Source organism: Eublepharis macularius, chromosome 10 (assembly GCF_028583425.1).
Source record: "Eublepharis macularius isolate TG4126 chromosome 10, MPM_Emac_v1.0, whole genome shotgun sequence".
NCBI classification, from domain to species: Eukaryota; Metazoa; Chordata; class Lepidosauria; order Squamata; family Eublepharidae; genus Eublepharis; species Eublepharis macularius.
Window position 1 is genome coordinate 3,013,510 of NC_072799.1, and position 15,460 is coordinate 3,028,969.

The 15,460-nt window shown below is 48.2% G+C and overlaps 1 protein-coding gene across 2 annotated transcripts; it reads left to right on the forward strand.

Annotated features, from left to right (window-relative positions):
- Positions 1-3,536: 3,536 nt before the first annotated feature.
- AP5S1 (adaptor related protein complex 5 subunit sigma 1) lies at positions 3,537-14,159 on the forward strand. Of its 2 annotated transcripts, none has more exons than XM_054990237.1 (3): positions 3,537-3,809; positions 10,801-11,001; positions 13,141-14,159. In XM_054990237.1, exons 2-3 carry the CDS (start codon positions 10,829-10,831, stop codon positions 13,553-13,555), a joined length of 588 nt encoding a protein of 195 aa, XP_054846212.1. In that variant the 5' UTR covers positions 3,537-3,809; positions 10,801-10,828; the 3' UTR covers positions 13,556-14,159. The 2 variants fall into 2 exon arrangements, with proteins under 2 accessions (XP_054846212.1, XP_054846213.1); XM_054990238.1 differs by lacking the exon at positions 3,537-3,809 and adding an exon at positions 7,001-7,108.
- The last annotated feature ends 1,301 nt before the right edge of the window (positions 14,160-15,460 follow it).

A 15,460-nucleotide genomic window follows, 5' to 3' on the forward strand; every position in this document is an offset into this window, starting at 1 on the left:
GACTGTCTGGATGGTTGAACTTTCTGTGGCTGCCTTGAGATGGAGAAAATGGGAGGAAAGATGTAAAGGGGGCCGGGGGGCTAGCCAAGTGTCTGGCTGTACTATTTCTGAGTGGATGTATTGGGAGAAGCAAAATCAAAGAGAGTCCAGCAGCACCTTTAAGACTAACCAACTTTATTGTAGCATAAGCTTTCGAGAATCACAGGTCTCTTCGTCAGATGCAGAACTGTGATTCTCGAAAGCTTATGCTGCAATAAAGTTGGTTAGTCTTAAAGGTGCTACTGGACTCTTTCTGATTTTGCTACTACAGACTAACACGGCTAACTGCTCTGTATTGGGAGAAGAACTTTCTTGGCTGGGTGTTCAGTTCTCCCTTTAGGTTGAGTGCGAAGCCTGGAAGCTCCCCCCCCTCCCCCGGATTTAGTAAACTCTGCTCTCAGGGGAACCAAGTGCTTTCTGGCCCAGGTGAAGAGAGTTCCCATTTTGATTTGTATTTCATTTTGTTTCATTACATTTATAACCCGCTCTCTGTGCAAGCAAGCTCAGAGCGGGTAACAACAATCCAAATTACATTAAAAATCTATTAAATATATTAGTTGCATCAAAAACGCATTGAAATCAAAAATCAGTGCAAGAAGCAGCAACTTTTAACAGCAACCCATATGCTGAAACTGAATACATCCCATGGTATGTGTAATGGCATGTCTTGTTAAGTGGGTCGGCAGATGATCGGGAGGAGGGGGCTGCATTCTCGACTCAACAGGAGACTGGCTAAAAAGCCCACCCAACCTCAACCATATGCCTGGCAGAACATCTTTGTTGTACAGGCCCAGCGGAAAGATAGCAAATCCTGCCGGGCCCTTGTTTCCACCAATGAGTTCTGCCAGGTGGGTGCCAAGACCAGAAAGCCCTGGTCGAGGCCAGGTGAGCATCCTTGGGGCTGGGTACCACCAACAGCTGTTTATCAGTTGACTTAAGTACCCTCCGGGGAACATGGTGAGAAGCGGTCCCGCAGATATGCTGGTCCCAGTCCATTAAGGTATTTATAGGTTAAAACCAACACCTCGAACTCGATCCAGAACTCCATTGCAGGGTCTTGGACATGTTCACGTGGGCGTTGGCTGCGGTGATGGTGTTTGCTCCTGTGCATGCGTGGGGGTGACAAAGTGAACCGAGTTGCAGGAAGTTGATGTGGAAAGATTTCTGCCTGCCCTATGCACCAACAGGAAAAGACTGGTGCAGAAATGGATCCATGCTTTCAAAAGCCAGAAGGGAGTTCATGATGGTGGGCATAGAAATCTCAATCTAGTTCCTAGATCCAGAGGAGTTAGCTGTGTTAGTCTGTGGTTGCAAAGAGTCCCAGTAGCACTTTTTTTTTAATTTTCATTTTATTGAATATGAACAAGTAATATACATAAGTCAACAATATAAACTATTAACATTTGAACAAGTATTATTACAACTCCCAGTATAGTGGTGACCTCGATACAGAAAGAGGAATCAAGGCAATACAGTTTGTCATATTTTGACATTACAGAATAAAGTTTCCAGATTGGGTTATTGCCAGTAGCACCTTTAAGACGAACCAACTTTATTGTATCTGATGCATCTGACGAAGAGCGCTGTGGTTCTTGAAAGCTTATGCTACAATAAAGTTGGTTAGTCTTAAAGGTGCTACTGGACTCTATTTTGCAACCTAGTTCCTGTAGCTAGAAATTATGGGGAAGGGAATACCTGAGCAGCAGGGTGTCTCCACTTGTTTCTTGCAGATTGATTTATAACTGGCTTTTCTCCCCAAGGGGTTTAATTCTCAACAAGGTTCTAGTGCCCTTTATACAACGTTTATACAACGTTAGAGCCCAGGTGTCCCCTTGGGTTACTGAGGGCCGTGGGCAGTAATGTTGAAGCTGGGGCATTTGGAGTGGCAGCTTTGCCCAAAGATGTCAAGGCTGGCAGTTGATAAAGCAAGCCCTGAGAAAATACAGTGTTGGAGCTTAAAGTGAAATCCAGCTGCAATTCTTTTTTTTTTTAAACTTTAATTCTAAACCAGCTGCAATTCTTGATCTCCTTTTTTTCCTTTTAAAAGTGCAAGAAGCAATCCAACGGTCTTGTTTTCAAAAGAGAAACTCCCAAGTCACGTTTTAATTCCTACTGACTGGCATGTGTTGAACCTCAGCACCAGCCAAAGTTTCACGTGGCTAAAGGGTGGGGTGGGGGCTCCACCCGCACATTGCTTCTGCAAAGCGTGGCCAAACCCCAAACCTTTTCTGCCTGCCAAAACTTGGGGAAACCACACCTTGCCAGAGGGCGAATTGGCCTCAGATCAACACGTGCTTTGGTGTGGCATTTCCGCAGCAGTTCTTGTTGACCTTGGACTTAACATAAGGTGCGCTGGGCCAATTTTTCTCCCCGTCTCCTGCTGCAGTGGAATTTCTTTTTGTTGCTTCTGAAGGCCAGATGCTCAAAAGCAGGAAATATATTTTCCTGTTTTGTAGGCTGATAACGCTCATAATCTGACACTAAGGCGAATTTCAGAATTACAATGCAGTGGGAATGGTATAAACATTGTCGTTTATAGTCCACCTTACACTAAGATCAATACAGTTAATTTCCACCGGGCATATGATTGAGACTGGTCTTAGGTGTTCTAGACATGCCTCCCAACCAGTCTCCAGTAAGGGGGGGGTCCATAACATCTGCGCCCCCCCACATACAAAGTCACAGTTCGTACCCCCTCTCCCCCTTGCTTATATTATGGTTGGGAAGAGTGGAAGGAGCTGCTACCTTGAGATTTTAAATGTATTTCTTGCTGATTCTGGTTTTTAATATATTACAAAGACATAAAGAGTTAAAGAAATGCTGAAACAGAACATAAGCAATTCTAGGGCTGACATCAGACCACATGAAGCACAAGTAGCTTATAGAAGCACATATTTAAGACAACAGGTAGTAGGTAAGGCAACATAGTGGTGAAGTCTGTGGTCCCAAACTCATTAGCGAAGCATCTGAGAGCCCACCTCTTCGTCTCCTCTCTCACTTGGTTTTGCACAGAAGGAAAGAGATCCAGGGATTCGGACTTACGCCAGTTTCAAAAAGAAATGATCAGTATGAGTGTAAACAAACTGAGTTTCCTAATGTCCAATAGTACACTCTAAAATGAAGTATGTGCTTTTGTTTAAAAACACACAGAAGCTGTTATTCCTAAACCCAGCTGCTGTCCCAGGAACGCAGTCCTGTCTGCAGTAAAATCTAGCCAAGTCTGCGCTCCCCGCCCCTGCTGAGGGTGCAGCTGCAGCCCCTCCCCTTTGGCTCAGATTCTGATGCGTGTGCCATCTGCTGCCAACACACAGGAGGCATTGGCAGCTCAACGTGCCATGAAGGGCGTTTCCTTACTGAAAGCTGGCAGCTATGGTGAGAACTGACTACTTTTTCCCACTCTGAGGGGTGCCATTATTGCACACGTGAATTCCGGTTATTCAGTATGTACGGATAAAGCTAAATGCACTTTCAAAACCCAGGAGGGAAGGACGCTTGAGAACAGCGGGGCTGGTGAGAGGGAAGGCTTTAGCCATGTATCCTTTTGGGGAGCAATGGATGTCTTCAGCTGTTGGTTGGCAGGCAGAAATCAACAGGTGAAGCTCTGCAGCAGCAGTGCAGTGATCCGGAAAGGTGCTTTGTTGAACTTCGGCCTGCTTTGCATCACTGGCCGTTTTCACACGTCTTACTGCGCAAAATCGTGCAAAACTCCCGGAATGACGGCGTCTTCCTGGCGCGATTACCCATCATGACTCCGTGCCACAAACCCGCTGGTAAGGTGTGGGAAAAGGGCCACTCTTAAGGCATCAACCTGCAAAAATAATTTCTGTTCTAGTTTCTGCAGCAAAAAATTATGCATCTGGCTAATGATCAGATATGCTGGCTGGAGATGAGGGCCCCTAGGCCTCGCCACGGAACAAGTAAAGCAAGCCTAGTTAGGAAAGGCCCTCTGAGCACATGTAGCACGTCCTCCTAGGCTCTGAGTAACTGCTGGTAGAGAGAGAGATCTTGAGGTCGTGGCCTGCTGTAAGTCCTGATAGATGACCAAATAATCACGCATCTGACGAAGAGAACTGTGATTCTCGAAAGCTTATGCTACAGTAAAGTTGGTTAGTCTTAAAGGTGCTACTAGACTCTTCGATTTTGCTGCTACAGACTAACACGGCTAACTCCTCTGGATCAAATAACCTGTGTCTTCCTGAGGATGCAACAGGTCTGTTTTGTTTGTTTTTTGGGGCGGGGGATGAGATTGCTCTAATATGTGGCTTGGCCCACTTACTGGAGTCACCTGCCATAGTTGATTACTTCTTCTTTTTTTTAACTCCAGTTTGGGCATCCCTAAAAAGGGGATGTAGGCCAGGCCTACCCTATGACTGCATCCCGGTGGCCAAATGCTGCTCCTCTGCCCCCTGCCTTTGCAAGTGATGGTTCAATGTCCAGCTGTTGCCAGTCCTTATAGGAAATTGGCCTTGATAACATTTGGTTGAAATTCTACGCAAAGTAAGGGTGCCAGCTCCAGGATGGGAAATTCCTGGAGATTTGGGGGTGGAGCCTGAGGAAGGCAGAGTTTGGGGAAGGGAGAGACTTCAGCAGGGTGTAATGCCATAGAGTCCACCCTCCAAAGCAGCCATTTTCTCCAGGGCAACTGATCTCTATTGCCTGGAGATCGGTCATAATTCCGGGAGAGCTCCAGACCCCACCTGGACACTGGCAACCTAGGAGGAGGAGAGGCACCGTTGGCTGGTGTGTGTTTTGCTGTGCATGTTGAACTTTTCTACAAGAATCCTCTTAACGGGAGATCTCCAGCTAGCACTTGGAAGCTGGCAACCCTAATCGCTTGGCTCTGCTAGGGGAATGCACCATGCAAAGAACTCTTCTTTTGCGCAAGTTGCTCTCTCTCTGCTGTTCTTGGGGGTGGGCGGGAGGGGGGCAAGAGCCGAGTCTTTAACCACTGGCAGTCCCTTCTGCAGGCTGCCCAGGCTTCTCAGACCCCACATCCTTAAAGCGTTTTGTAGCCCTAAGGGCTAGACACGTGCAGCTTTCCCCAATGAGCCTATGAGCCAAGCTACAAGTGCCGAATTACACTTGCCTGGCAAGTGAACAGACTCACGTGTATTCCTCCCTGTTCACTTGCCATTGATCAAGCGGAGAGCAAGTGAGTGGCAAATGAACAAGGAGGAATACACGTGAGTCTGTTCACTTGCCAGGCAAGTGTAATTTGTCACTTGTAGCCTGGCTCTAGAAGAGCCGGTGCCTGGCCAAGCCCCCGTCCTTGCCTGCTGCAAAGAAGCGCTCACCTCCCTGCCTGCTGGGCTTTGAGCAAAGTCAGTGTCTGGGAAGCAGGCGAGGAGGGTCGGGCATCTGCCAGCAGTGCTCACGGGGCTCTGCAACATGCCCTGCCCTGTGGCTGGCAAAGGAGCCACGGGGGCTGCCCACAGCTTGCCAGCTTTTGAGTGGGACACGTATCTGCCCTTTGCAGGGCTTCCCCACCAAGAGCATTCTGGTTGCCACCTCCCAGTCGGGAAATCCTGGAGAATTTGGGGAGTGGCGCCTGGGAAGGGCAGGGTTTTGGGAGGGCTGGCGCTCAGCAGGGCATAATACCACACAATTCACCCTCCAAAGCTGCCATTTCCTCCAGAAAAATTAATCTCTGTTTCCTGGAGATGTCACTCTGGGAGATCTCCAGCCATCCCTTGGAAATTGGTCCGGGCCCAGAAGCACCTTAAAGACTGACTAGATTTCCAAGGTAGTTTCAGGTGGGCAGCTGTGTTGGTCTGTAGCAGAAGAGCAAGATTTGGGTCCAGTAGCACCTTCAACACCAACTAGATTTCCAGGGTACAAGCTTTCAAGAGTCAGAGCTCCCCTAGTCAGATAAAGGGCGAAAAAAGGAAGGAGTCCTTATAATCCAAGCAGAGGGTGGGGTATTGTGAATTAGAATAATACGCGTTGTATTTAACTTGACAAAGCCTGGGTGTGAAGTGCTGGAAATTAGCATCTGTAATGCAAAAAAAAAAATCCCAGCGCGAAAGTTTGCACAGTCCAACTGTGCTGAATCTGGGGCTAGGATGATTGCGACTGTTTAGAAAACATGATCTTGGAGCTCCCCCTGCTGCTGAAAACACTTTTCCTGCGCTTCAAGGGGCGCCAGAACCGTTCAAGACTGGCGGTTCTATTCCAGCCTGCTGTTCATGGGCCGGAGCTCTCGTGCATCAGACATCTCGTGCCCAGGAGCAGCGGGTGGTTAAAAAGGGGCGCCTGGCTTTTTATTCGGAGTCCTACTGCAGTCTCCTGTTGCCTTCAGGCTCCACCTCTACTGTGGCTGGAATTAGGCGATGCCACTGCCTACAACTGGATGAGCCCGTTGTCCTATTGCCAGCCAATCATTAGTCACTGGAAGGGTTGCCAACCTGCAGGTGTTGGCTGGAGATCTCCATTCATTACAGCTGATCTCCAGGCCACAAAGATCAGTTTCTCTGGGGGGAAAACGGCTGCTTTGGAGTGGTGGACGCTATGACATCACACCCAGCTGATATCCCTCTCCAGGCTCCTCCCCCAAATCTCCAGGAATTTCCTGCCCTGGAGTTGGCAAACCTATTGGGAACATGGCTGCTTTGGGGAGACACTGTATGGCATTATATCCCTTGAAGTTCTACCCCTCCCTGCAGTCCCCAAATCTCCAAGCCTTTCCCAACCTGGAGTTGGCAACGCTACCAGGTTTAGAATCCTTTAAAACTTTGATCCGTGAGACCACGCCCTCCTCTATTACTTTCGCCAATTCCAGAAGGGGGCTTAATAAAACGCATGCGCATTATTTTAGAAAAAGGAAGCCTCCGAAAAGTTAACGCCAACTTTCAAGTTGACTACATTTCCCATAATGTCAGACAACGCTTGAGGTCGCGTATTGCTTCCAGTGCCACGCACGGGTTCCTGGGAAATGTAGTTTCTTTGCTTTCCTAGCCCCCGCTTTCCAGTCTCGGCTGTTTCCCTTCTTTCTTTTTTTTTGCAACACTTTGGTGGGAATTGAGATTTCAGCTGCTGCTTTCGGAAAGAGGAAGAAGAGGAGGAAGCAGGGGTGAGTGAGAACCGTTCGCCCTGGGGAGGGTCTCCGGGGAGAGTGTCAGGCAATTTGCAACGAGTGTGTTGGCTCCCTTCAAATGTCTTGTGGCGGAAGGTTCCGTGGACCAGAGGCCGCTTGCTTAGGGATGCGTGAAGCGTGGTCTCGCTTTGCGAATAATGCACAAGGGAGCAAATAAAAACCAGCCCTGCAAGAAGTGGTGCCAGAAAGCCCTGAGCTTGAAGGGCTGTGGGGAGACCAGCTGCCTCTTAGGGTTGCCACTTCCGGGTTGGAAAATTCATGGAGGAGTTCAGCCTGGGGAGGGACCTCCGTGTGGTGTAATGCCAGAGAGTCCACCCATCAAAGCAGCCATTTTCTCCAGGGGGACTGATCTCTGTCGTCCGGCGATCAGCTGTGATTGGAGAAGTCCAGGCACCCTCCTGGAGGCTGGCAAAACATTTCCAACTCTGGGTTGGGAGTTTCCGGGAGATTTCCGGGATATGAGCTCCCTTTGTCAGATACAAGGAACGGAAAAAGGAAGGAGTCTTTATAATCCAAGCAGAGTGTGGGAGGGGTATTGTCAGGAGCTAGCTATAATAGGTGTAGTTAGCTTGATACAGTAGGGGTGTAAAATGCAGAAAATTAGCATCGGCAGTGTGAGAAAAATCCTATGTCCTGATTCAGTCTTGGCTACCCACCTGAAAGTGTGGAGGAGATTTGGGGAGGTGGAGCCTGGGGAAGGTCCTTAGCAGGGCATAATACCATACAGTCCACCCTGCAAAACAGCCGCTTTCTCCAGGAGAGCCGTCATCTGGAGATCAGTTGTAATTTTGGGAGGTTGGCAGCCTTAGGTGTCAGGCCTATGGAAGTGGCTGGAGTGAACCAGTCTCCGCAGAGCCCCCCAATTTTTTAGTCTTTCCACTGCCGTGAATGCAAGAAAGCTTGATAAGAGGGCCCCCTAAGGGAGAGCAAGCCGTTCTTCTCCTTCCCTCTGCACAACGGGGGAATTGGAAGGTGCTGTAGCTATTAAATCAATCGCTGCAATTCAGTGGTACCCCAGGACCTGCTGGCTCAGGTGTCTCTGGAAGGGGCAGTCTGTTTTCTTTCTCAAAGAGCTGGTCTGATGGCAAGTTCAAATGCACAGGATTTCAGGTGTGTTTTGTGTACTTACAGTAGTCGATCCTTTTGTTGCAAAGCTTTGGAAGTTCCTTTTGCCTCTGTTTGCATCTGCGACTGGACGTCCTTTCGGCTTTAATCCAGTCCCATCAGCTTGTCCTCGGCTCTTCTCCAGTAGCCAGTTGAGTGTCTTCCGACCTAGGGGACCTGTCCTCCAGCACTCTATCTTCGTTCATTTTGGAATGGCTCATAGGGTTTTCAAGGTTAAGAGGTTAGCAGAAGTGATTTACCGGTGCCTTCTTCTGCACAGTACTAAACAGGGTTAGCTGAAGTGATATGGCTGTGGTCTGTGAAAGATCCTCCACCAGGGTCACCTTCCAGTATTGCTGCTGCCCAGTAGCTGACCAAGAATGCCTCTGCTCCCATCACCATTGGAACAGTCAGTTTTCTTCTGCTGATGTGACTGTTTATTCCTGAAGGGGGTGGATACATCTTAGTCTGGTGTTTCAGATCTGCCCATTCCGCCTTGAGTGACTCTTCCAGGAGTTTAGACTCTTGCCCAGGCCTTTTTTTCTGCTGGAACGCGCTGGAAGGGCATTCCGGCAACTCTACAAAGTAGTCACATGTTCAGGTGGCCCTGACCAGCTTACAAGGGAAAGGAGCTCTTTAACCCCCGCTCTTCAGCTGGTCGGGGTGAAGTCCCCCCCACCCAGCTGAAGAGTGGAAGTTAAAAGAGCTCCTTTCTGCTTGGCAAGCTGTGGGAAAGGAGCTCTTCAGCTGGTGGGGGAAGCCCCAAAGTGGCTTTAAACTTCAGCTGAGAGGAGGAGAATTCCCCTCCTCCCAGCTGAAGCCTTCCTTCCTTTCTCCCTCCCTTCCTTTATCTTTTCTCCTTTCCATGTCTTTCCTTCTTTCTTCCTTTCCCTTCCTTTCCTTCTTTCTTCCCCTTCCTTTCTTCCTCCCTCCCTTCCTCCTTTCCATGTCTTTCTTTCCCTTCCTTTCTCTACATGCATGTAGTGACAGGGGCACCACCTCCTGCCGGGAGTTGCCCCGGGTGAGAGTTCCCCCACCTCTTTCCCCAGAAAAAAACGCTCTCGTCTTGACCAAGCCTGCGCTCCAAACAGTATTGCTCTCAGCTTCACTGACGTACTCAGATTCCCTTACCCTGTTAAGGTGTGTATCCAAGTGGGGGACGGTAGTTGCTGATGCTCATTTGTTTTTTTCCTTTTATTCCCATTTACATTAAACCCAGAGAGCCAGTCACTAACCCCCATTGGCTCAGGCTGAGAACTTACTGGCTAGTTTTCTCAGTTTTGTGATTCAGTTTGGGAGGCTGGGGCTGTGCCAACCCCAGGAGGATGTCCAAGAGAAGCAAGAGTAATTTGCAGGACAGACCCCCTCTCTCTTTTAAAGCCATTCTTTTGGTGAGATGTCTCTCCTTCCCTTCATACACTGTTGCCAACAGGCCTGGAGAAAAATGCCTTGCCCCTTTAATAGTTGCTTAATGAGTGGAAATGGGCAGTTGAAGCTTTTCATGGCATTGGAGGTAAATGACATCGCCTGGTAAATGACATCCATGTTAAAGATAGAGGAGGAGAAGCCTTAGGAGTTCATTGGAGCTCAGGAGCTAAGCAGGGTCGCTATGTGGATGGGAGACCACCAGGGAAGATGGGCTTTGGTGCAGAAGGCGGCAATGGTAAGACCCCCCCCCCTCTGCTCACCTCTTGCCCTGAAAGCCCTATGAGGTGGAACTTCATGGGGTGCCATTAGTTGGTTATATCAAAAAGAGTCCAGTAGCACCTTTAAGACTAACCAATTTTATTGTAGCATAAGCTTTTGAGAATCAAGTTCTCTTCCTCAGATGCATGGTACAGAAACTGGTCAAATATAGAAGAGGAGTCTTCTCTCTCCTCCCCTCCTCCCGCCTCCTCTTCTATATTTGACCAGTTTCTGTACCATGCATCTGACGAAGAGAACTTGATTCTCAAAAGCTTATGCTACAATAAAATTGGTTAGTCTTAAAGGTGCTACTGGACTCTTTTTGATTTTGCTACTACAGACTAACACGGCTAACTCCTCTGGATCTATGAACATGATTAGTTGGTTATGGCTCAATACCACTATTGCCTTTTTGAAGGGACAGGACGCTTTTGCCAACTTCATCTACAGAAGGAAGGGTAGGGTTTGCAGCTTGGGGGTGGAGGATGAATTTTCAGGGAGGGGGCAGGCACTTCTGTGTACAGATGCTTTTTGCAAGCATTTCACCGAACGCTTGCAAATTCCCACTGAGCATTTCTGAGCATTCGACAGGGATGTTTGCAAAAGTGCCAGCAGCTGGGGAGCGTGAATTGCCTATCAGTATTAAGAGCTGCAGAGGATGTTCAGGAGGGAAAGGAAATCTCTGAAGTGAAGTATATTTCCCGACAATGGGGTCCTTGCCGGTGCTTCGATATGCAGGGAAAGAAAAGGAGCTGGGCAGATCGAGGGGCTGTTTGAAAGCGACCTCCCTGAATTCAGGCACTCAGATTATGTGCCTTGGCTGGACTTCTCAGTGTTGGCTCATTCTTGGAACTGTATCCATCTCTCCTGATCCGCAGCCCCTTCCGTCGCAACCCGCCTGCCTCCATGGTCCACGCGTTCTTGATCCACACCATTCGCTGCCGGCCAGGAGATGAGGCGGGGCACTGCCGAGTGCTCTATTCAAGGGTGTTCGGTCCTGAAAGACTGGATGACGGCGGATACCAGGATGTTGAGAAGGAGCGGCTGGGCAGGAAGGAACAGATCCTGGCTGTAGCAAGGTAATTAAATGAAAGCTGGGGATAGTTTCAGTTGGGTAGCTGTGTTGGTCTGCAGTCCATGAGCAAGATCCAGGTCCAGTAGCACCTTAAAGACTGACTAGATTTCCAACTTACGAGCTTTCCAGAGTCAGAGCTCTGTTTGTCAGATACAAGGGGTGGAAAACAGAAGGAGTATTTATAATCCAGGCAGAGAGCAGTATTTGGGACCAGGGCCGTAATAAAGCAAGATGCCAGTTCTGTTCCTCATATTTACTCCAACAATACAATCAGTGGACCTAACAGCACCAGCTATACCATCTCATTGTCTCACCCTCACAAAAGAGTCTTCGGAGCCCCTTTAACTGGAAACTAAGTTGAAAACTTGTGCAAAAGGAAATTTTGGAGAGATTAAAATTTAAAGTACAATGTTTGTTAAAATATGATAGATGTAGAGAAAAATGGAAAATGAAACGTATTGTTTTCTGTTTTTTTTAGTTTGTTTTTCTTTTCTTTTTTTGTGTGCTCTTTCTTTCTTTCTTTCTTTCTTTCTTTCTTTCTTTCTTTCTTTCTTTCTTTCTTTCTTTCTTTCTTTCTTTCTTTCTTTCTTTCTTTCTTTCTTTCTTTCTTTCTTTCTTTCTTTCTTTCTTGCCCTTTTTACTGGGCTCTTAATTCTATTAATAAAATTAAAATTTCTTGAAAAAATAAAAATAGAAAACTAAGTTACAGTGAAAATCTAAGCAGTATTACTCCTGTCTAAGTCCATTGAGCCTAGCAGGGACGCACCCCCAAGATTTCTTGCATTTTTGTTAAAATCAAACCGTTCATCAATCTTAAGTTGTTTCAGAGCCCTTATGGTATCCAAGCCTGGCCAATGATCATTTTTTGAGCTCATTTGAAGCTAGAGTCAAACAGAAGTAGATGCAGAAAAGCTCCTTCGCTGGTTCCTCTTCCAACATTAGATATGCCCTCAACTATGGTTGTTGTGGGTTTTCCGGGCTGTATTGCCGTGGTCTTGGCTACACCTCTGAAGATGCCAGCCACAGCTGCTGGCGAAACGTCAGGAACTACAGTGCCAAGACCACGGCTATACAGCCCGGAAAACCCACAACAACCATCGTTCTCCGGCCGTGAAAGCCTTCGACAATGCCCTCAACTGTCAGCAATGCCTTTCCGCTCTCTATATTGGACGAACAGATCAATTCCTTCTCAAAAGAATAAATGGATATAAGTGTGATATCAAAAATTGTAATATTAAAAAACCAGTGGAGAACATTTCAATTTGCCAGGACGTTCCATCACTGACCTAAACGTAGCAGTTCTCAAGCAGAGAAACTTCAGGGTGCTGAAACAGAGTTTATTCACAAATGTGGACAATGCCCCCCCCCCCGGGGTTGAATCGGGACATAAGATTTTTCTTGCATTACAGATGCTGATTTTCTGTACTTCACACCCATGCTGTATCAAGCTAATTACTACCTGTATTACACACCTCATATCTGACGAAGGGAGCTTTATAACAACAACAACAACATTCGATTCATATACCACCCTTCAGGATGACTTAACATCCACTCAGAGCAGTTTACAAAGTATGTTATTTATTATCCCCACAACAACAATCACCCTGTGAGGTGGGTGGGGCTGAGAAAGCTCCTAGAAGCTGTGACTGACCCGAGGTCACCCAGCTGGCTTCAAGTGGAGGAGCGGGGAATCAAACCTGGTTCTCCAGATTAGAGTCCTGCCGCTCTTAAGTGACTGACCCAAGGTCACTCAGCTGGCTTTAAGCAGAGGAGTGGAGGGGAACCAAACCCGGTTCTCCAGATTAGAGTCCTGCCGCTCTTAAGTGACTGACCCAAGGTCACCCAGCTGGCTTCAAGCGGAGGAGTGGGGAATCAAACCTGGCTCTCCAGATTAGAGTCCTGTGCTCTTAACCACTACACCAAACTGACTCTTTGACTCTCAAAAGCTCATTACTTGGAAATCTAGTGGGTCTTAAAGTTGCCACTGGTCCTAAATCTTGCCCTGAGTGGAGATGCACTTTGTTGGGTCTTGAATGTTCCACGTCTCTACAGATGGGACAATTCTCTAGGTGACCTTAAACCCATCCCCCACCAATTTTTATTCACTGCATTTTGGCCCTTCCCTTCTCCCCATCCACAGGCAAGCAGAGTCGGCGTGCAAATTACATCAACAGGCCTCTGGGAAGCCCCACCCTGAGCACCTCATCCAGCTGCCTGATGAACCCATTTCTCTACAGGATGCTCCCTCGGGGGTCTTCCGTCTCCCTCCGGGGGACCCCTTCTGCGAGAGCAAGACTGTGCTCTGGCTGGGTGTCCAGTGCCTAGGCTTTGCTCTGGTCTGCGACCTGCACGAGAACCTGATGCTTGCCGAGAGCAACCTGCGGCTGCTCGTGAAGGGGCTGCTGGAACACCTCAAGCTGCTGAGCTCGGGGAGTGATGTAGTACTCAAGGCCGACAAGACCGAAGTCCTCCTCGAGAAGTTCCTGCCGCACGGCCAGCTGCGCTTCCTGAATGAGCAGTTTGTGCTGAGCCTGGAGAAGGAGGTGGCTAAATAGAAGGGCTGGGCACCCAACTGAATGCTCGCCTGGGCTGAGCGGGAGCCTCGCTGGTGGCGTCTGTAGCCAGGGGCCGGCAGTTGGCTTCTGTGTCACGCTCTGCAGCACCATGATGGTGTGATACAAAAACTTTGGAGGGGAGGAAAGGAGGTAATTCAGCAGGCACTCGTCGCCTCCTTCTGCAACCCAAATACTAGTCTGTTCCCTGTCTCCTCACTACATAACCCCATCCTGTCCTGCCTGTTAAAAACAGCTTTGCAACAGCGAATTTTGTGTGTTCAAAGTATTTCCCTTACACAGTCAATGTTTACAACCATCCTGCATGCAGGTGTGTTGCCGAGGTGCAATGGTTCTTTTACATTTGAGGTTACTTGATTGGCCCAAAAGGAGATGGGGTGGTGGTTCCTGGGAATATTTCCAAACAGGTAAGAGAGTGAAAGTGTCCAGGTAAGGAGAATGTGTATCCCAAGGCTTTTCTGGTTACCTCCTGAACTGATGTTGTGGCAGCCAATCCCAAATAGTCCAGTTACATTATTGTGAAAGTCTAACATTTTTGTTGGAAAGGGAAATACGGCAAGATCCTTTCATAATAAAGGAAAAGTCTACAGGCACCTCAAAGACTCACACCATTTATTTCAATACTAGCAACAAAGCCCGTTGTGAGTAAAAATATATATATATATATATATAACGGGATCTAGAAAGGGGAGGGTGAGCGGGCAGACATTCGCTCCTCCTCTGTCACTCATTCCAGCTGGTGAAGGAAGAGGGTGGGCATTGTCATCTGCTCCACACATGATCCACCTGATCTTGGCCATGTGAAGGGGTGATGAGTCAGCTACCTGCTCCATGCATGCCATGTAAAGGGGGGGGCATTGCCTCCAGTTCTGCACCTGGCTACCTCTGAGTGAAGGGGGGCAGGCCTTACTGTCTGCTCCAAGCCTGATCCCAGCTGGGTGAAGGGAGGAACAGGCATTGCCTCCTGCACCATGCCTGATACTGACAGGTGAAGATGGGTGTTCGGCTTTACTACCTGCTCTGCTCCTGATCCCAGTTGGGTGAAGGGGGTGCGGGCATTGCCACCTTCTCTGCTCCTGTTTCCTAACTCCAAATTTGTCAAGGCAGGGGTGGGCATTGCCACTTTCTCTGCTCCAAAGACCAACCTTGTTAAGGTGGGGCCAGCCATTGCCACCTGCTCCATTCCTAATAATATCTCAGTTAAGGTGGGGGTGGGCATTGCCACCTGCTTTGCTCCTAATACCAACTGGTTTAAGGTGGAGGGCAACATTGCAACTTGCTCCACTCCTAATACCAACTGAGTTAAGGTGGGGATGGGCATTGCCATCTGCTCCTCTCCTAATACTCGCTGGGTTAAGGTGGGGGGTGGGCATTGCCACCTGCTGTGCTACTAATACCAACAGGGTCATGGTGGCGGTAGCATTGCCACCTGCTCCCTGTTTCTTTCTGGAGGGACATGGTGCCTGCGTAGGCTTCCTGTCATGGCAGCGCCCTCTGGTGGTGCACCAGGATATAAAGTGAGTTGTCTGAAACACGCTTACTCAATTATATAATAAGATGAGCTTTCATGAGACATAGCCCGCTTTGTCAGATAGACAGGTGAAGGGGAAACCATACTAGGAAATTTGATGGGGTTGGGTGGGGAAGAAGCCAAGACTTGGGGTGAATTACAGCATAAGTCTTTCAAGTGTAAATCTCAACGTAAGGGAAAAAGGAGAAGGTGATGTAGAAAGTCAGGTGTGTGTCCTGTCCATAAATCACCAGAATAAGCAGTTACTCTTTACTGAATGGTGAGGGAAGTCAGAGTTTCAAACAGATAAGCAAATACTTTAACAGAAAATTAACTCATGCTGGTGCAAGGTTATAGACCAGTAGCAGCGTCTGTGG

Bases quoted from the DNA above. Each gene is read 5' to 3' on its own strand.
- AP5S1 (XM_054990237.1), top strand. From the start codon at position 10,829: ATGGTCCACGCGTTCTTGATCCACACCATTCGCTGCCGGCCAGGAGAT. The intron at 11,002-13,140 runs GTAATTAAATGA...CCCCATCCACAG, and splicing joins CAGATCCTGGCTGTAGCAAG to GCAAGCAGAGTCGGCGTGCA.